We start from the raw sequence: 20,578 nt of genomic DNA, 5'->3' as shown, positions 1-20,578 counted from the left end.
CACCGTTACACTTAGTTAATAAGTTACTAAAAGCTAGATATCATGTCTTTATTAATAACCTCTTCTTATTAGTAAATCTCTTTATATATCTTCAATAGCTAAGTTACAGGGCCATAGGCATAACCTGCCGCAACTATGGTATCTTTAAGCCCTTCATATAGCTTAAAGTTAATAATACTACTAGCTATAACCTTTTTCAGTTTAGCGAGCTTTAAATAGCCCTAATAATTAATCATAAGGCAAGAAATTTAAATAGATTTAGCTATATTTCTCTTATTAATTTATCCCTTAGCTTAGTAGGTTAACTAAATCACATAAAAGAATAATACCCTCGTGCTCTTCTTAACTTCTATATTTAAGGGTAATAAACGCATTAACCAAAAGAGGAAGAGACTAAATATAATAAAAGCCTAGGCATAGCTAATATAGCATTTTTTTAGTAAGGAAGCTATAAAGTAATTTAAGATTCCTTTTATTACTACTACTTATAATTATAACTGTGACGATCATGTGTTTCCTAAGGGATAAACTAGTCATACTAGGTTTATATTAGTAGGGAGTACTAGGCATAATCTAAGTAATAGTAGATATAAGTTATATCTAGTAATATACTTAAGGGTATTAAGTATAACTAAGTTATATTAATAGCTAAGGTAATTACTATATAGGGAAGTATAATAAGTATATTCTATATACTTAGAGTACTCACCGGGGTAAAACCTATAATACTTATTTGCTTATTGCCCTTATGCTATTACGGGTAAGCATAATATATAAATACTTACTTATATTATAATAGGTCCTACTTACTTCTATAGCGTCTTATTATATAGTGGTTTTCTACCTAGCTAGACCGCCTAGTCTAATACTAGGCTATAACACGAGGTCTCCCCTCTATTAGTCTTATCCTTAAGGCTGCATAAATAGCTATTATTCCCTAACCTAGTTGGTTTTATATTCTACTTTTTTAATCTCTTACTAATATATATTAATATAATATCTAGCTATATTTCTAAAAAATAAAAAAAATCTAATAATTCTAAACCTGCTAATTTTACCTATTATTACTATATTTCTATAGAATTTATTAAATATACTAGTTTTATTATAATACTATATACTTACTATTAAGCCTATAGGGCTATCTATAAGATAATTAATAGTAAAAAGAAATATAGGTTATATACCCGCTTAGGTCATTTTTATAATATAATAGGGGTTCCTCTATATTCCCGTGAGTACCTTCTTATAATTATAGTATAAGTACTTATAATTAACTTATTTCTAGTATTAAGAATTATTTCTAAGGCAAAGTAGATTAATGCTAAGGAGCTTATAGCAAAGGAGCTTCTATAAGCCCGCTATATATCCTTAGCGTAAGCATAGAAAGAGTTAGTAGTTTATTAATAAGAGCTAGAGGAGTCTTTAGCTTATTTATCTTAATTATATATATAGTATTATTCTTTAATTTCAAAAGAGATAGAAATAACTTATTGCAACCTCGAGTTAATAGATAATCTAGATAAGCTAGAAGTAGTAGAGTCTAAGGCTATCTTAGATATATAGTCCTTAGTATATATAGATCTTATTAACTAGGGTTCCCTAAGTCTTAGGAATTTTTCTTTGCCTTTTTTTAAAGTTACTAGTAAAAGTCTTTTAGGAGATATTATATATTAATAAGGTATTCTAATAGTTCCTATATATTTTTAAAGTTTAGATAGTTTTTCTATTTAATAAAATATATTATTTTACTATTAATTTTATTTATATCGAGGATACTTTTTATAATATATTCCTCTAGTTTATTAACTTTTATTTTAGGCTTATTACTAGTTTTAACTTAAATAGTGTTTTTTACTAATTTAAGTAATAAAATATAAATAATTAAGTAGAGCTTAACTTTTAGTAATAAGTCTAGTTTATAGTTATTTTCTAAGATTTTCCGCTTAATTTTATAAGGTCTAATATATTTATAGTTAAGTTTTTTATTTTATTATTTTATTTTAATATTTTTTATTATAAAATAGACTATATCTCCCTCTAAGAAGATTAATCCCTTAATTCTTTTCTTATTAGTATAATTTATTATTTTATTTTTAATAAATTTAAGTTTTATTTTTATTTCTTTATATAGGTTATATAATTAGTTATTAGTAAGGATTACTTTAGGGTTAATAATTATATCTCTTATTTATTAGTAGGCGTCTAGGGTAAATCTAAAATTAGTATATATAGGTATAATCTTTATGCTTTTATTTATAGCTATATTATAGGCTAGCTATATAGTTAGTAGCTTCTTAACTTAGTTAGTCTATTTATAGTTAATATAGTATTAAAGGTATTATTTTAATATTTAGTTTATATATTTAGTTTATTTATTTATTTTCTTATAGTATATAATAAAGAGTTTATAATTAATTCCTAAGTATCCTATAAGGCTTTACTAGAATTTTAAAGTAAATAATAATCCTTAATCTATAATAATCTTAAGTAATATATTATATATTTTAGTAATATAAAAATAAAAAAAATAAGTAAATTCTTTAGCTATTATTACTTCTCTATAAGGTATAAAATAAGAAAATTTTATAAGTCTATCTATAATAATAAGAATACTATTATAGAAGTTTTTAGTAATTAGTTCTTTTAATAGGGGTAGTTTAATAATAAAATCTATAGTAATTAAGTCCTATAGTTATTATATAATTAGGAGTAATTATAACTTACTATAAGGTTTATAGCATTATGCCTTAGTTTTTATATAGAGGTTATATTATTTAATAATTATTATAATTATTTTCTTTATATTAAGGAAAATAAATATTATTTTAATTTATTCTAGGGTTTTATTAATTCCTTAATATCTATATAGCAGGTAATTATATATTTCGCGTATAAGTTTATAGCATAGTTTATCTAGGACTTATTATTTATTAGTTTTCTTATTATCTAAGAGTTATATATTATATTCTTAGATTTACTTTAAGAGTAAATTACTTTATTTTATTATATAGGTACTTTTAATAGTAATATAAAATATCCTTATAGCTTGGTTATATTTATATAATTTTAGGAGGTCCTTATCTCCTAGCTATATATTATTATAGTATATTTTATAGTTAAGGTAGCTTTTAGGTCTTATACTAAGGTTTTCTTAATAAAAATATTAATATATTATTTCTTAGAAATCTCTATCTATGAGTTTTTTATTATATTTTACTATCTAATAGTAGTATTTAATAAATTCTTCTATATATTTCTAAGATACAAAAATGCATTTCTAGTATATAATTATTCCTTATTAGCTTCCTACTTAGTCCGCTTATCTAATTATAAGTCTCCTAAGTTCTCTAGGGGTAATATTAATAATAATCTTATTTTTTTATTTACCTATTAGGTAATATAATAATATTTATTACTTAGTATAAGTAATAGTTTATTACTTTAGGTATTTTTCTTATATAAATTATAAGAGCTATTTTTTTACTTTAATCTTTCTAGTATCTAGGTTAGGTTATTAGCTAATAGTATTTACCTTATTATTTTTTATTTCTTTAATATAGATAATAATATAATTAAATTCTAAAAGATATTTAATATATTATAATTATTATTTATTAAGTTCTTAGGTCTTTATAAAGCAAATAATATTTTTATAATTTATATATACCTTAATTTAATATTTACTTCTAAGGAAATAATATTAAAATTCCTTAAAGGCATTAATTATTATAAGGAATTCTTTATTATAGATAAAATAATTAAGTTTTACTTTATATAACTTATAAGAATAAAATATAATAAGGTATAAAAGTCCTTTATTATCTTATTATTTAATTTAGGCGCCTAATATAAAGTCTAAGGTATTTATTTTAAGTTTAATTTATTAAGATAAGTTAAATATCTTAAGTATTAGTTCGCTTAGGATAAGTTCTTTAATTATACTAAAGGCTTTTTTTATCTTATCCCTAAATATAAATATTTTATTTTTCTTTATAAGATTAATTAGTAATATAGCGATCTTCTTAAATTATTAAAGGAACCTATAGTAGTAATTAGTAAAGCTAAGAAAGGCTTATATTTCCTTAATATTTATTAGTTCTTTTTAATCCCTAATTACTAAGACCTTCTTAGGGTCTATATATATCTTATTATATAAGATAATATATCTAAGGAATTTTATTTCTAAGGCATAGAATTTATTTTTCTTAGGTTTTATTAGTAACTTAGCGTCTTATAGTATTTATAATACCTTATAGATATATTTTATATTTTTTTTTTTTATTTTAGAGAAAATAAAGATATTATCTAGGTAATATATAATAAATATATTTAGATATTCTTATAATATATTATTAATTATTTATTAAAATATAATAAGTATATTAATAAGTCTAAAAGGTATAACTAAGTACTTAAATAGTCTATACTTAGTATAAAAAGTAGTTTTTTATTTATATCTTTCTTTAATCTAGATAAGATTATAGGCTCCTTTAAGGTTAAGTACTATAAAGTACTTTATCCTAAAAAGTTAATCCTTTAACTCGCTAATAAGGGGCAGTAATATATAATCTCTAATTATAATAGTATTAAGTATTCTAAAGTCGATATAGAGTTAGAGCTTTTTATTCTTTTTTAGGATAAATATAATAAGGTATCTAATAAATAACTTACTTTCCTTAATATATCTTTTCTATAATATATCTTTAATATATTTCTTTAATATTAATAGTTACGCTTTATTAAGTAAATAAAGTTTATTAAAGTTAGGTTACTTCTTATTAATAAACTTAATTTTAAGGTTATAATATATATATTTAGGTAAACCTATTTTAAGTTTTTTTATAAAGAGTTTCTTATAGATATAATACTATAATAAAATATTCTTAAGTTATTCTTTTTCTAGTATCTTCTTAGCTTATTTAAGGTTTTCTTTTAATCTATAGAATTATTATATAATATATATAATTATTTATTAGTTTTATTATTTCTATTTATTATAGTATTTATATTATGTCCCTTTAAGTAGAGAGGTATCTTATATTTATCTCTTTCTAACTTCTCTAGTATCTCTAGTAAAAGTTTAAGATCTTATATCTAAGTTATTATCTAATATAGAGGGCATCTTATTATTAAAAGAGAGTACTTAGCTAGTTTTTTAATTAAAATATAGGTTAAATTAATATAACTATAGGTACCTAAGTATAAGATTATATTACTTATTTAATATAATATTAAATAATATCTCTTAGTTTTTTCTTTTAATAAAAACTTTAAGGTAATTAATCTTATTATTAATAATATTATTATTATAATTAAAAGGGGTTCTTTTTAGGTTAATAACTAAGTAAGGTATTTATTTATATTTTTATAGTAGCTTAAGCTTATTTACTATTATTAGGTTAAAGTAGTTCTATTTAGCTCTATTATCTACTAAAGTATTTAATTATTCTCCCTTGACTTATATTTTTAATTCTAGGTAGTATTACTTATATGCCCTATTCATAGAGTATAAGGCCTTCTAGGGTAATATATTCCCCTATTTATTTATTTATTGCCCTATGTTAAATAGGCTATCTAGTTTTTTAATATTATATAGCTAAAATAATTAGACTTATATTTATTATTTATATAGGCTTTATAGTTATATATATTATCTTAGCTATATAGTTAGTCTTAGTATTACTGTTTTTATTTAGCTCTTAGGTCTTTTTTATCTTCCTAGCTAATTGTCTTTTACTAGTCTTTAATTTTATAGGTAATTTATTTCTTTTTCTAGATAGCATAATAGAGTTTTAAGGAATATTATATATTTATAATGCTAATAAATTTATATTAATATATTACCTTATATCCCTTTGTTTTATATTATAGGTAAGGTTTATTATTTAGCTAATATAGTAGTAAGACGGGGAAGTAGTCTTATTCCTATTTCTTCTCTTAGTGGGTCTTATATTAATAGTATTAATATAATATCTAAGAGATATTAATATACTCCTAGTATATTAGGTATATTTTTATATTATCCTATAGGTTAAAAGATGCTTTTAGGTATTAAGGGTTTTTAGCTAGTTCCCTATAATAGGCTTAAATATAGATTTCTTACTTATTTACTATTTTTATATATTCCTATATAGTCTAGATATATCTTTTCCTTAGGCTATTTTAATACCTATTATTATTTTTATTATATAATTAAGGGTAGTTTTCCTCTTTTTATAGTTTTTTATTACTCTTTTAGGGCTTCTTAAAGTATCCTTAGCGTAATTCTTTTTATAATTTCTAAGCATTATACTTAAACTTAGTTTAGTTAATATTACTATTACTTATCTTAGTAACCTAATTATTATATAATAGCTTATTATATTAATCTGCCTTTTATTATTTATAAATCTTATTATATTCTTAGGATACTTTAGGTTAATATTAAGGGCATAGGGTATAGTTATATTATGCGGGGTTATCCTATTAGTAGTCTCTGTGGTAGACTATAGCGGGTATATGGGTTTATTTATTATATCCTATAATTTATTTCTTATAATTAAAGCCTTTTATAGTAGCTTCCTAAAAGTTAGCTTATTTATTAGCTACTAATAGTAGTTACTAGGCTAAAGCTAATACTATAAGTTCTTTTATCTAGGGTTTTATATATTTAGTCATAGCGATAGTTTATTATTATAAGAAGCTATTTAGATCTTTTTTCTTATTATTTAATTCTAATAGAGGGTTTTATATACCTAGGTTAATAAGGTGCGATTAGTTAGTCTTTTAGGGCTTAATTAGTTTATAGAGCTATTCCTTTGTGATATTATTAATTATATAGTTATTAATAGTTTCTTCCTTTATTAAATAGGTAGCTTAATAGGGCATAATAATTTCTCCTTATTATGCGCTAGTATAATTATATCCTATTTATATTATTCTAAGTATCTTAGTAATATAAATAGCTATCTAGGGCTTAGTATTTACTTAGGTAAATCTTACTTATTTCTTACCTTTTAGGAAGGGCTATTATGGCTTTAGTTAGTAGCGTCCTTTCTTTATATCTTACTATTTCTTTTAATATTTATTAGCCTTATAGCCCTTCTTATAGTAATAATAATATTTAATATCTTTATTATCCTTTTAGGCTACTCTAAGTTTTATAAGTCCTATATAGGTCTTATAAGAAGTATTACTCTTAGCTTATTTTTGCTTTTAGGACTAATTAATATTATTCTTATTGCCCTAAATTTATTCCTTATTAGATTTCTCTATATATTATTTAAACTATTAATTATTAATCTTAATAGCTATATTAATATAGTCCTAGAGGTTATTAGGTTTTTTTATTTTATAGAGTTTATCCTTAATTTTATCTTTAAGTCCTTTATAAAATATAATTTAAAGGGTATTTATTTCTTAATTAAGAAATAAGGTAATTTATATAAACTTAGCTATATAGGTTAAAGTGGCCTTTATTTATTATAGGTTCTTAAGTTTCTATATAGCCTATTATTCCTTATTAATAATTTTAAAGTTTTATTTAATTATATCTTTAAAGTTTTTATATTTAATAAAAAAGAGTTATATTTCTTTAGTAGGTTTATTCCTAAGAAAGTTATATAGCTTAGGCTTAAACTAAATAAGTATATTACTTATAAGATATTTACTAGCATATAAGACCTTACTCTTAGTATTAGCTATCTTAGTAGGGAAATACTATTAATATACCCTAAGGGATATAAGGAATATCTTAATATAAATAGCTTATCTATTAAATAGCTCTAGGTCCTTAGGCTTAATAATTTCGCTAATATCTTTATAAGTAATATTAATAGTATTATACTTAAATATTAGGTTATTAAGATTATAAACCTGCTATTATACTAGGTTATTTTACTAAGCCTAGAGCATAGTAAGTTAATTAATCTAATTCTATTATTTATTAATTATTTATTAATATTATTATTATTACTATTTTATAGCTTAGCAGAAATATTCTTATATATTATTTATAAATGCCTTTATACTTATAAGTTATTTCTAAGTAATCTTAGTATTATTTTATATATTATCTAAGAGGTTATTATACTAAGTAATTAAGTAGTTATATTTATTCCTAAGTTTATAGACCTTATATTTATACGAGGCTAAGATAATATATTCTTTATTATTATTATCTATATCTATTAGGACATTAGGTTCCTTTGGCTTAGTCGCGGGCTACCCTTACTAAGGGGTAATAGGCAATTTACTGCGAGGGATAAAAGGAGATCTAATATTAGGTGCTATAATAATAGTATTACTTAGAGTATATAATATACTACTAAATAAGAGCTATTAATATATAATAATTATATATTTCCTAAGAGATAAACTAATTATACTAGGTTTATATTAGCAAGGAGTACTAGGTATAGTCTAAGTAATAATAAGTATAAGTTATATCTAGTAATATACTTAAGGGTATTAAGTATAACTAAGTTATATTAATAACTAAGGTAGCTATTATATAGGGAAGTATAGTAAATATATTCTATATACTTAGAGTGCTTACCGGGGTAAAACCTATAGTGCTTATTTATTTATTGCCCTTATGCCATCGCGGGTAAGCGCGACGTATAAGTGCTTACTCGTATTATGGTGGGTCCTACTTACTTCTACAGCGTCTTATCACGTGGTGGTTTTCTGCCTAGCTAGACCGCCTGGTCTGGTACTGGGCCGTGATAGTAACGGTGCACCTTAGCCGTTACGCCACAGGGCAAAAGATTGGGCTATAATCGCTATTGTAGCAATCATAGTAGTGCTTCAGCTGCCTATAGAGGCTTATAGCGCTATTACGGGGAACCAAGCCGTAATAATAATAACAAAATAAATTATATGGACTAAGGAGACTAATTGAGGGCATCGCTAGGCTATGATTACCGCGTTCGTCGGGGCCCTTAGCAGGCTCTAGCCTAGACCTTCTTATTTAATATTACCCTTATCAATAGCTATCTTCTTCAACTTCACGGTAGCCCAAGTTAGAAGAAATACAAATCGCAAGAGGCATAGCGAGGCTGCCTTATAGATACCCTCATCGCGACCTTCAGTCCTGATTTTCATAGAAGGAAGAGATATAGGGCCGGCAACGAAGACCTCAATCACCCAAGCCATAAGCTCAGCTATCAAGGCCGCACCAAGCGCTCTGCCTATCACGCCTATCAGGGCCATCACTATGGTATTATGAGGTCACAAGCAAAAGAGAAGGCGTTAGGGGAGATTGACGAGAACAGGGGGAAAAGGAAGGTGCCTAAATTAAGGTACGGCTATGAGCTTTGCAATGTTGCACTATGTAACTCATCGTACTGCTTTAACTTATATCACCATAGAATTTAGGTAGGAAAAGAAGTACCTCTCGTAAGCTCCATTTTGATTGGATCAAACCCCTGTCCGGTACGCGTTGGGAGCCTTCGCGCACTCAAAGAGATATGGGGTTAGACACAGGACGCCAAGGGTGCTTGGACATACATTGACCAGTTCTTCGGCTCCAAGAAACACGACCGGGCCAACATGCGCTTTGCCGACGTTGATGGTGATGGCCGGGATGATGCCATCTGGGTCGAGAAGTTCTCGGGTGACGCCTTCGTCTACTACAACATGGGTCGCAGAGACATCGCCGGTTCGCGATACTGGTGGGAGATTCAGGAGAGGGGAGGACCGTTCCCGGTCTATGGCGGCAGCTATGCTGGCTCATGCCAGTACTTTCCGGATCTCAACGGCGACGGAAGAGCCGATCTGCATAGTATCCAAGGTACTTTTCCCAACACAGCTGTCTCGGCATACAATGTCTGCGACAGCAACAGGTCTGGCGATGACAGCACCGATATCAAGAAGCCGGACCTCATCATGCCCCCGGAAGCGCCGTCCGGCGGAGGCGGAGGTGAAGAATCGAACACGCCTCCCAACCCCGGCGAAAACTGCGGTTTACCCCAGAAGTGGATGCAGTTGCCCATCAAGGTGGGAGAAAGCGACGGAGGCGAGGACATGTGCTTCGCCAAATGGAACCAGGGCGTGTTCCCTCGCGAGATCGAGGCCTGGGCGAGCGAGGGCTCCCTTCGCTGGATCCGCATGGTCTACAATGACGGCACACAGGTCACGGCAGGCAAGAAGCCTGCCGCTGATAAGGACCATTGCTATGGCACGGTGAAGTTGGACCCTTGGCATGACTCGTTTGACAAGTTCTCCCTCTACGCGGGCGGCTTCAAGAATGGTGTAGGCCGGATGGTGCTCGAGTTGTCCGACACATGCGGCAGTGGCAAATGCAGCCTGGACGCTGGTGCCTACTGGCCTGGTGGTCCTCCGCCCGAGGTCGATGTCCCCCGTGGCGAGAAGTGCGATGGCATGCTTCTGGGCTTTCGTCTCAGGGCTGGAGATATAATTGACTCGCTGACGCCGCTGTTCTCCAAATCAAAGCCAGTCAAGGTGACCCTGCGCGACGCCAAGTTCAGCCCTACTTGGCAAGAACTGAACGCACGTCCGTTCGAGTAAGCAATCCCCCGTCGATAGTGTAGGTGAAGAAAGGTGCTGACAGTTTTTCTTCCGCAGTGGTCGTCAGATGGAGGTTATTGAAGCGTCGCACGTCCTGTTCAACAACCGCGACGAGGAACCTGTCGACATGGCCGTCGACCTGTTCCTCACAGTCGAGACCGGCACCAAAGTCACCTGGGCCAAAGAGAAGGGACATGAAGACTGCGGCGAAGTCGGGGCCACGATCGGAGCCGAATATTCTTGGGAAGCTGGCATTCCTGAAGTGGCGGTTGCCCAAAACAAGAAAAAGATAGAAGTCACGGCAAAATACGTCGGAAAGCAAAATAGAAGGACAGTTGACGGAGGAGAAACCAGCGAATTCAAGAGAGTAAGTCCATTGCCTTGCATCTTGCGACTCCACGATCGGACACTGACTGGATTGCTGCAGGTTCAAAGCAGATATACTCTGATGACCAAGGTCAAAGCAGGCGGAAGGGCTTTCTGTCAGGTGGTTGCCGTCCAAAGCAAGATGGACATTGAATACGAGGCGGCTGTGAGTATATTTCCTTCCCTCACGCTTAGAATCCGTGCGGAAACGGCAAAAGCTGACTCTTTCTTCAACAGCTCACGCAGCATTTCGAGAACGGCGACGCCTACTCGTATCCCGTATTCGGCCGCTACAGGGAAAGCCAGGCTACTGATGCTTGCTCGAACTGCTTTGACATAGACGAAGAGGATGAAGACGATAGGAAAGACGCAGATTCTGCCGATATTGTGATTACGGAGAGTGGAACGTATTGCCCTGATGGTGAGAGGGTTGGGGACACAGGCATGTCGGATGCAGAACTACTCAACGCCTGCCCTATATAGTTCGTCTTTTCTTACATGGAGCGTATTCTATTCGACTTTTGCAGGTATATATTTTATTCATTTACTTCTCACCTTGTAAACCAGATCATCGCATCTACATATGTCAGAGCTATTGTATTACTCTTATGAGGAATCAACCTTCATGTTTCGTATGAGTCACGATGCTTCCGTGTCTGGTGCTCATGTGCCTTCCTCAAGGCACTCACATTTAATTCATAAAATACAACAAGAGGTCAATGAGCTCACAGCGAGCCATCCTTAATGATGTTGTATGACAATCCGATCGACAAGTGGAATCAATTAGTTCCTCCATTGATACGTTCTGCCAAACCGATTTATCTGTGCCCAATCAACAAACCCCGCCCTGACCGCCCATCTTGACGCTTGGTGGCTCTAATTTGAAGAGCTTTGAGCAATAGGCTTAGGTCCATCCGCACCCCATTTAGGGAAAATTGGGGTTTCAAGCATTTCATCTTTCCATTCGAAAATCCAATGCCTACGATGCTGTGGCGGCGTATAGTTGAGAGTATCTTCAAGAGTTGGGTCACCCTTTATTGCTCCAGATGAGAGGAAGTTGGCCAGAGAGTTGACAATGTGTTCTTTATCATAGTTGAAGCCCGGCCCTTGATCGAGCACAGAGCGGGCTCGATTCAGGCAGTGATAAGGAAAGATACAACATAATGGTTTGCTGCAGTACTGGTGATGGAAATAGTCTCAAAGAGCTCGTGGAAGACGGATCGCCCGGGCCTTTATACTTGGCTTCGTTGGCAGAATCAGAATCGACCACGGTGCCCACCCCCCACGGAGTACACGTACAGCAGGACGTAGGGGGGTTGTTAGAAACAAACCCCCTGGCAGGAAGGCAGACCAGGCCGTGACTAAAATGGCGTAGACGTAGGGTATATGGAGCTTCCGACATGGACTCATGACCAGGACTTCCCTGAAAGAATATGACAACAAATCGGTCGATAAGAGCCCGTTGACACAAGATATGGGTCGCTTTCTAATCATTGGTGATTCTTCTTATCGGCGCGTTTATTGCAAGCTTCGGTATCTTGATGCTTTGCGTCGGGCATCGCGGGATGTCTACATATCTCATAGCATCTAGAACACATACTTGAACCCGAGACCACGATCATCCTCCATACCATTGCTCTCCAGGCCCTCAGCCAACATGCGCTCCTTCTGACGCATGCGATATTTCAAGAGCGCATATAAAAGTCCGATGCATAGCAGAGCAATGACCTCTCCACCGAGGGAAATGGCATTTCCCATGACATATCGTGGGGCGTCGTCGATGGGATAGATCTGGGAAGCGGCCAGTCCAGAGGCGTTTCCAATCGAGATGAGCATGGAGATTGCCACAGATCGCTTGTAGTCAGGCTGGATGTTGTTGGACACCCATCTGCAGAAATGTTAGCATCAAGAGCATGTTGTAGAGAGAAGATGACGTACGTGACAAGCACGGTGTTGAAAGAGTAGACACCGGCGCCCACAAGGAACATGGCAAAGAAGCCCACCCCCTTGTGGCCAGTTCCGACGGCAATAGCGTATCCCGTGATGACCAAAAGAGGAGAATGAATGAGGCAGATTGCTCGGCGGTTAAGTCTGTCAGAGACAAAGGTCGTGATACCTACGCAGATGGAGGCGAGGACGTAGACGGGGATGCTGAGGTAATTCGCCTGGAGGGAAGTGTAGCTATGATCTGGTCAGCATGAGAATGGGGCGGATGGGAACAAGCACTGACTCAAGGCCCTTCAGTAGAGTGGGAAGGAAAGTACCGAAGCCAAAGAGGGCGATGGATGAACAGAACAGAGCGCAAGATGAGAGATAGACCATGGGATCAGTGAGTGCCATGACGACCTGCTTCCATGAGAACTTTTGAGTCTCCTTGAAGGGGTGGTTCCGCTCCTTGATGACCAGCATGGTCGACTTTTCCTCAGGCTTGAGGAACCATGCCGTCTCCGGGGAAGTAGGAAGGCTGACCCAACATGCGATGCCGACGAGTAGTGAGATGGCTCCCTCAATGATGAAGAGCCACCTCCAAGCCGATAGCCCATGGCGTGCACCCATAGACTGAATTCCGTAGGCAATCAAACCACCGAGCGCCCCAGACAGGGCGATGGAGATATAGAGAACCGCGACACGCTTGCCTTGATTCGCCGGCGGGTAGATCTGGGAGATGGTGAAGGTGAGGGCTGGGAAGAGGCCGGCCTCAAAGAAACCGAGGAGCACGCGGCATGCAATGACCTGGCCGTAGTTGTGGACGAAACCGGTTCCGATGGTGATGGCGCTCCAGCTGACGATGGCAATGGCGAGGACGCGGCCTGGGCCGAATCTTTTGACGGCGACGACCCAGGGCGTTTCGAATATGACATATGAGATGTAAAAGTACATGGAGACGTCGTTGAACTGGGTGCCGTGCATTCCAGTGTCCTCCTCAAAGCCAAAGACGCGGGCGTTTCCTGGTGACCCAGTCAGTTCATTGGTGCATTAAACGGGCCGATGGGCGATAGTTACCAATGTTTGTTCGATCAAGGTAGGCGAAGAGGACAAGAATGGCCATCTGAGGCATGACGAATCTGTCAAACTTGGAGAGAACGCGTTGCTCCTGGGCGTTGTTCAGCTCCATCGTCTCGCCATTGCCATCTTCTCGAGGGAGCTGGAGCTCCAACTCCTTCTCTGAGGTTGTCATTTTGAAGAACAGTGCAAAGAAGGATGTCTATCCTTGTCGGTGTCTGTAATGAGGAGGCAAGTTTGAGTTTGTGCAGCGGAAGTCGATCGCCTCTTTAAGCATTGTGGGAATACGACGGAGTACTATCCTTGTGGCCCACCATTCCTAGGCTGGTTAACCGCAGGGCGCAGATCTAGGCCGTTTCCAACTACTGTAATCAGCCGACGGCGGAGCTTCCCCATGATTCAGTGCAACCTGGGGATTGAGTCGGGACACGGGCGGGGCTCTCTGATAACACAGTCATCGTCCGTTGGCTGGATTAATTTACGTATCAGAGTGGTCCGTCTCTGCTGTAGGAAATTACAATTTACGGCCGATAAAAAGATAGAGGCAGTTGACGATACAGTCTTGTCGATTTGTTGAACAGACATGGCCGACGGGAGATGATGGACAATCAATCTCTCTCATGCTCACCAATGATCGATTATCATGCACCTCGAACCGGCAACCGAGTCCGTCACCGGGGAACCTGCAAACTTGTACGTAATAGCCCGTAACCCCGCAAGATTTACCTTGCCCTTCCCCAGGAAATATGTACTATTATGCATCTCCAATGGCCGCTTCACTTGACCATGACCCGACCCGGCTACCGAGGCCTTGGGTGGGCTTAACCTCCGCCGACGGCCGACGGGCGATATGGACCCACTTCTCCCCCGCCTCCCTCCGCCGTCGGGGTCGAGCAATCTAAGTTACGGCCGGCGGTTGATCAAGCTTTGGAGACGCCGTCCGTCGGCCGCGGTTGGATGCCGACTGGTTCTATTTAGACATGCTATCTTCTGGACGAAGTACTAGGCCTGTCTCATTATCATTCCTACCATTTGACTCCTTACCACCCTGAGTCTACTATTCCAAAGTCTACTTAGAACCAGACAAGGGTCATCACACACATCTTCACTATGGGTTCACTCAGCAATCTACCTCCCTTCAAAGTCAGCGAGGCCCGTCTCGCCCAGTCACTGCACGAGAGTTGCCAATTTGGCGCTGCACATAGATGGGGAAAGTGAGTTGTGCTCCCCTTACCCTCCCCTGCGTTCACCTAGTGCTAACCTAAGTCAGGGCCTCTACTGAGACCGGCATGGCTCGACTGAGCCTTGACGACTCGGACAAGCAAGTCAGGGACTGGTTCATGGCCTACGCAAAGTCTCTTGGCTGCAAGACTTTTTACGACCAGATGGGCAACCTATTTGCCATTCGGCCTGGCAAGAACAACGATGTTCCGCCCATCATGATGGGTTCTCACTTGGACACTCAACCTACTGGTGGCCGTTACGATGGAATCTTGGGCGTAGTGTCTGGCCTCGAGGTCCTCCGAACTCTGAATGACAACGGATGGGAGACTGAAGGACCCGTCGGCGTGGTCAACTGGACAAAGTATGTCTCACTAGTTCCTGTCCAAACCGACTTACTAATGAGCTTCGTAGTGAGGAGGGTGCTCGATTCCCCAAGATGGCTGTCTCATCAGGTGTCTGGGCCGACGTGATTCCCCTCCAGACCGCATGGGACCTGAAGGAGGTCCTGAGCTTGGCCACCGATGGCAACCCCAAGTCGATGAAGGAAGAGCTCGACAGGATAGGATACACAGGCGAGCACGCGGCATCGTATCGCTCGAATCCATTCGCAGCGCACTTTGAGCTCCACATCGAGCAAGGACCCATTCTAGAAGACGAAGGTCTCAAGATCGGCGTTGTCCATGGCGTCCAGGCTTTCAAGTGGTTCAACATCACCGTCAAGGGCAGGGACAGTCACGCTGGTACAACCCCCCTATACGCCCGCAAGGACCCCGTCCTCTGCGCATCCAAGATGCTCGTCGCCGCCAACGCCATCGCCAAGCGCTTCGACGGCCTTGCCACCACCGGAATCTTCACCACCGACCCCGGAACCGTCAACACAATGTCTCACACCGTCACCTTTACCCTCGACGTGCGCCATGTCAAGGACGACACACTAGCCCAAATGGTCAAGGAGTGCGAGGCCGAGTTCCTCCGCATCTCACGCGACGACAGCGAGAAGGGTTGTGAGGTCGAGTGGGAGCTGCTTGTCGACAGCCCTGCCGTTCAGTTCAGCAAGGAGTGCATTTCTGTCGTTGAGGAGAGCGCTGCTGATGTGTGCTCGACCCTACCTCAACTTCCATCAGGGGAGAAGCTGTACAAGCCCATGGTTAGCGGAGCTGGCCACGACAGCTGTTACACGAGTGTCCGATGTCCTACGAGCATGATCTTTACGCCTACTCGCTCAGGGATCAGCCACAACCCCACGGAATACTGCTCAGCAGAAGATTGGTAAGTTTGTCGATAAGCCTTGACATGAACTTGTGCTAACTTTGATGTAGTGCTCTTGGCGCGAGTGTACTTCTTGGGGCTGTCTTGAGATATGATCAGGTGCGGGCGAGACGAGGAGACTTTAATTAAACTTGTTTGTGTATTGTACGAAAAAGATTATTTGTGTTAAAATATATGAGATTGCCTTCCTATTTTGTGATTGCCGCTGAGCTGCATATCTTTGAAACCTGCAGATGCTTCATGCATGAAAGCGTTCCTTGATATAGTTGAAACCCGGCCCTTGATGGGGCAACTGAGCCGATAGATAGCTTGATGCATAGAAATGCGATAATGAGCCACGGTTCGCAGCCTTTGATGTATAAACTGGTCCGTAGTGCACACTTTGCCCTTGGGAAAGCGAAAGATCAATCCTAGTAGTCGACAAGCATAGGTTCGGTTTCAGAAAGTTAGTTTCCACATCATGACACATCAACGACAGTCGGATGGATCGGCCAAGGACTTAAACCGAGCTGGGAACCGCTTACCAGCAGTTCTAGCAAAATAGTGGTCTATATTCCTTGAGATAACTGAACATATCTCGAGGTTGAGGTTTATATAAGCTCAAGAAGCCGGAACAGATACCGGACTACTGTTCGTTACGGATCAAGTAGACTACCTACCCTACAGAAGCAGAGACTTGACAGGATTATGTGTTCGCCTGTAATATTTTTCTATATATATAATAAAGAAAGATGACCGTGGATAAGATTTCCGTGGTAGAGATTCCTGTTATACTTGCTGATATTAATGACGGCTGATATTAATACCGACTGGGATTTGGTAACATTTCCATCCTGTCATGGATGACATGGTGTTATAATCTCACTCAAAGCCGAGTCTTGCCGAGATGCAGCCAAGTGAGAACGTCATGTGACCATGATCACGTGCACAGACTGAGCAAGCCAAATTGATCCTCCGTCCGATGTCGATCCAAAGGAAGCTTGATTATGCGGGGGTCTGAAGAAAGGATCAACGCCTGTATATTCTAACTAAGTGATGGACCAATATGATACCCAGCTCAATACAACGCCCCCGTCACAACCACAACCCAACGCTCGTGCCGTCGCCGGCTCGCGGCGATACCGCTCCAAGTCACAACGGCCATGCGACCTGTGTCGCGCTCGCAAGGTGCTCTGCAACATCCCGGAGCCAGGGAAACCATGCCAGCTCTGCGAACGGACATCGCGGCTCTGCACTTTTGTAGGCAATCCGGGGAAGAAGCAACGCGATAGAGCTTCTCGAGCACAGAGCGGGGGCACGCCTCCGGTGGTTCCTCCGGTGGCTCCCCCGGGAAGGGAGTCTGTGACTTTTACCGACGCTATCCAAGTTTCAGAGCAGCCGGTTGATGACAGTAGACACCAGGAAATGCTGGGAATAACGGGTACTAAATGATGCTTTACCCGGCTCACTTGGCTACTCTCCACTAACTTGGGCTTAGGTGGACATGTCCAAGCTGACCAAGTCGCAGGCGAGGACCTGCCTCGTCTCGACACAATCATCTCGGATGCTATATGGTCAAACCATGGAGGAATGGACTGGGACCTCTCGATGAACCACACAGCCCTACCAAGTATCGAGAGAGGTGACGGGGCTTTTCAATTTCTTGCAGACGGCCAGTTGCCAGATCTCGGACCTCTTGAGGGTGACAGCCCCGCGGACGATCTGCAAAACGTGGAAGGCATGAATCGAATGTCGACAGAAACGCCGGCGAGTCCCAGCGTACCTTTGCAGAGACTCTCTCTCGACCAAAGGCCCGATCACTTCACCCAGATCATCGGGTATTCGAATGAGTCGGATCCTTTCGGTCTCGAGCACTTCCCGTACAATGACCAGGAGGAAGTCGATTTCTTCCGAGTGACCTACCGCAGGTTCTCAGCGAGGACCAGCGAAGCACCCGGATACCCTCCGCTCCACTTCCTACAGAGCCAGACTGAGACGGCCATTGAAGCGCGCAGAGTCATTGACGAGTGCATGTCGACGAATGATGATCGGGAGAATCTCGAGAAACTCGTCGACAAAACTGCAGGCGTTGCCCTGGTGAAACTGTATGTCATTCATCCCCTCCACTTTGATGATGCTCACACAGCCTAGATACTTTCGATTCATCTTTGAGTCTCTACCCATCCTTTCCCGATCACTGGTACTGCAAGACATAGAAGCATTTGTAGCAGAGGCACCTACTGGACTTCTTGCAGGCATATACGCATTGGCTTCGCCCTTTACAGCCTGGGACGAGAAGCTTTGTCTTAGTAGCGCTTACTCAAAACCAAGCATCGATGCTCTCTGGAAGATCTCGTACATTTGCCTTCAAAGAGAGCTACACTTCCCCAGACTATCAACCATTCAAATCTTCATCCTACTCATCAACCACATGCCCTTCGACACAGCTGTGGTGGAGAGCCCGTTTTTCTGGTCGCTTGCAGCGTCCATGCTTGCCATGGCGCAGGCGCTGGGCTTGAATGTTGACCCGACGGGATGGAACCTGCCGCCGTGGGAGATTCGACTGAGAAGGCGGCTATGGTGGACTGTTGTCGTTGAGCATACTTGGCGATCCATCACTCATGGCAGATCATCGATGCTGCATGACGACGATTGGGACGTTTCGCCTCCGACTCCTGACGATTTTGCCATTGATGCAAATATTGGCCCTCTGGACGATACTGGCCATCAAGATCCCGACTACTTTATACACATGTGCTCGTTGACAGGTATCTCAATGAGCGTATGTCGACGATTTTTGTTAGTACTCTCACGAATGCCGTAGATACTTGATGGATCAAGATGACTGACGAAACGGATTGCCTGCAGCTCTCTGCGTGCCGTCTCTCGGCCACAGACACTAGACACTCTGATCGAACAGGCCCGTGGCCCCCGTCAGAAACTACTCGACTGGCTGGAGAATCTCCCAGAGTCTCTTCACATACAACCCGCGGCAGACGACGCCGAGGCAGACGACTCGGTCAAGAGCCACGCCTCACTCTATGTTGCCTACTACACAACACACATCCTAGTTCTCCGCGCTCTCCTGCGCCCCATTATCAATAGCAGCATCCACCTAGACCATCTCCAACCGTCTGTAGGGACCGTGCTGCAAGCTTCTCGCGGTCTTGTGCAGACCATCATCAAATTCATCCGCAGCCTCGATGCAGGCCACCAGTCCGCGTTTTGGCCATCGTACACGAGACACTGTCTATCATATCCTGGACTCTTCTGCTACATGTTGTGTTCACAGCAGAGGGAGCCACACATGACATCATTCGACCAGAATCTCCTTGCTACGTGGCGAAGGACTTTGCGAATGAGGGTGCAGTCGTGGCCGTTGTTGCGGTTTGGGACTGTCAAGGTGGATGCTCTATACTGGAAGAAGCTCCATTAGTGCGACGCGTTTCTACTCCGGATGCTTGAGTAGGTGCACAAGCTTCGCTCACGCTGTGTGATATAGAGATTGTCAGTTGTTCAACCAGGTCCATGGGATGAACCTCAAAGTCTTCTATCCGCCTCTACGAGAAGAGAACACGAGTAGCGGCTGATACAACCAGCAAAGATCATCACATGAAAGTTTGCCATGTACTGACATCAAATTGCATTCTATTGTTACCCAGATATACAAAACCTGAGTGTTGAGCGCAACGCGGACCAGCTCTTCCCCACGCTTGATCCAAGAGCCCAAGATCGCCGGCCCTTACTACCCGTGCTGGAGCACAGATGGTCGAATGGCCCGCCCTTCCAACTGCTTAAGTGTCGCCCTCAAGTTTTCAATTGTGCAGATGACACCGAAATCTATCACACACTTGACCTTGGCATCTGGGTCTGGATCTGACTGCCGGGCCTGCTGAGAAGAAGCGGATAATTCTGATCTTAAGGACCTGGTAGGATTAGACTAGGATGATAGTGTCGATGTATGTAGTGTTATTTCTCTTTAAGAGAACGGGCTTATTATCCACTGAGGCGATAATGTATAGACTGTATAAGATAATAAGAAACATAATAATTAAAGAAAGATAAGATCCCTAGGTAGGGGGATTAAAGAAAGTAAAGAAGCTATTTAACATGGCTAGACGGAGCTTATGGACTTTGAGAGATAGTTGAGCATTAATGCGGCATCGACAAAGATACACACCTCGATCAAGATGAGTTAATATAGTAAGACGCTACGCCGCATATT

At 39.1% G+C, this 20,578-nt stretch overlaps 3 protein-coding genes across 3 annotated transcripts; 2 read left to right on the top strand and 1 right to left on the bottom strand.

The window, feature by feature from the left end:
• Positions 1-12,465: 12,465 nt before the first annotated feature.
• On the bottom strand, positions 12,466-14,056 carry NCS54_00215300 (MFS domain-containing protein; the record flags this gene model as incomplete). The annotated part of the gene is made up of 4 exons (XM_053147758.1): positions 12,466-12,766; positions 12,817-13,059; positions 13,109-13,826; positions 13,882-14,056. The coding sequence occupies 4 exons, from the start codon at positions 14,054-14,056 to the stop codon at positions 12,466-12,468; spliced, it is 1,437 nt and encodes a 478-aa protein (XP_053003733.1).
• Positions 14,057-14,991: 935 nt separating this feature from the next.
• Positions 14,992-16,503, top strand: NCS54_00215200 (Hypothetical protein; the record flags this gene model as incomplete). The annotated part of the gene is made up of 4 exons (XM_053147757.1): positions 14,992-15,095; positions 15,152-15,466; positions 15,517-16,374; positions 16,425-16,503. The coding sequence occupies 4 exons, from the start codon at positions 14,992-14,994 to the stop codon at positions 16,501-16,503; spliced, it is 1,356 nt and encodes a 451-aa protein (XP_053003732.1).
• A 906-nt stretch (positions 16,504-17,409) lies between these two features.
• On the top strand, positions 17,410-19,789 carry NCS54_00215100 (Zn(2)-C6 fungal-type domain-containing protein; the record flags this gene model as incomplete). The annotated part of the gene is made up of 4 exons (XM_053147756.1): positions 17,410-17,794; positions 17,852-18,458; positions 18,505-19,152; positions 19,222-19,789. The coding sequence occupies 4 exons, from the start codon at positions 17,410-17,412 to the stop codon at positions 19,787-19,789; spliced, it is 2,208 nt and encodes a 735-aa protein (XP_053003731.1).
• Positions 19,790-20,578: the final 789 nt, after the last annotated feature.

Source organism: Fusarium falciforme, chromosome 2, assembly GCF_026873545.1.
Source record: "Fusarium falciforme chromosome 2, complete sequence".
Taxonomy (NCBI): domain Eukaryota; kingdom Fungi; phylum Ascomycota; class Sordariomycetes; order Hypocreales; family Nectriaceae; genus Fusarium; species Fusarium falciforme.
This window is presented reverse-complemented; position numbering and strand designations above follow the sequence as displayed.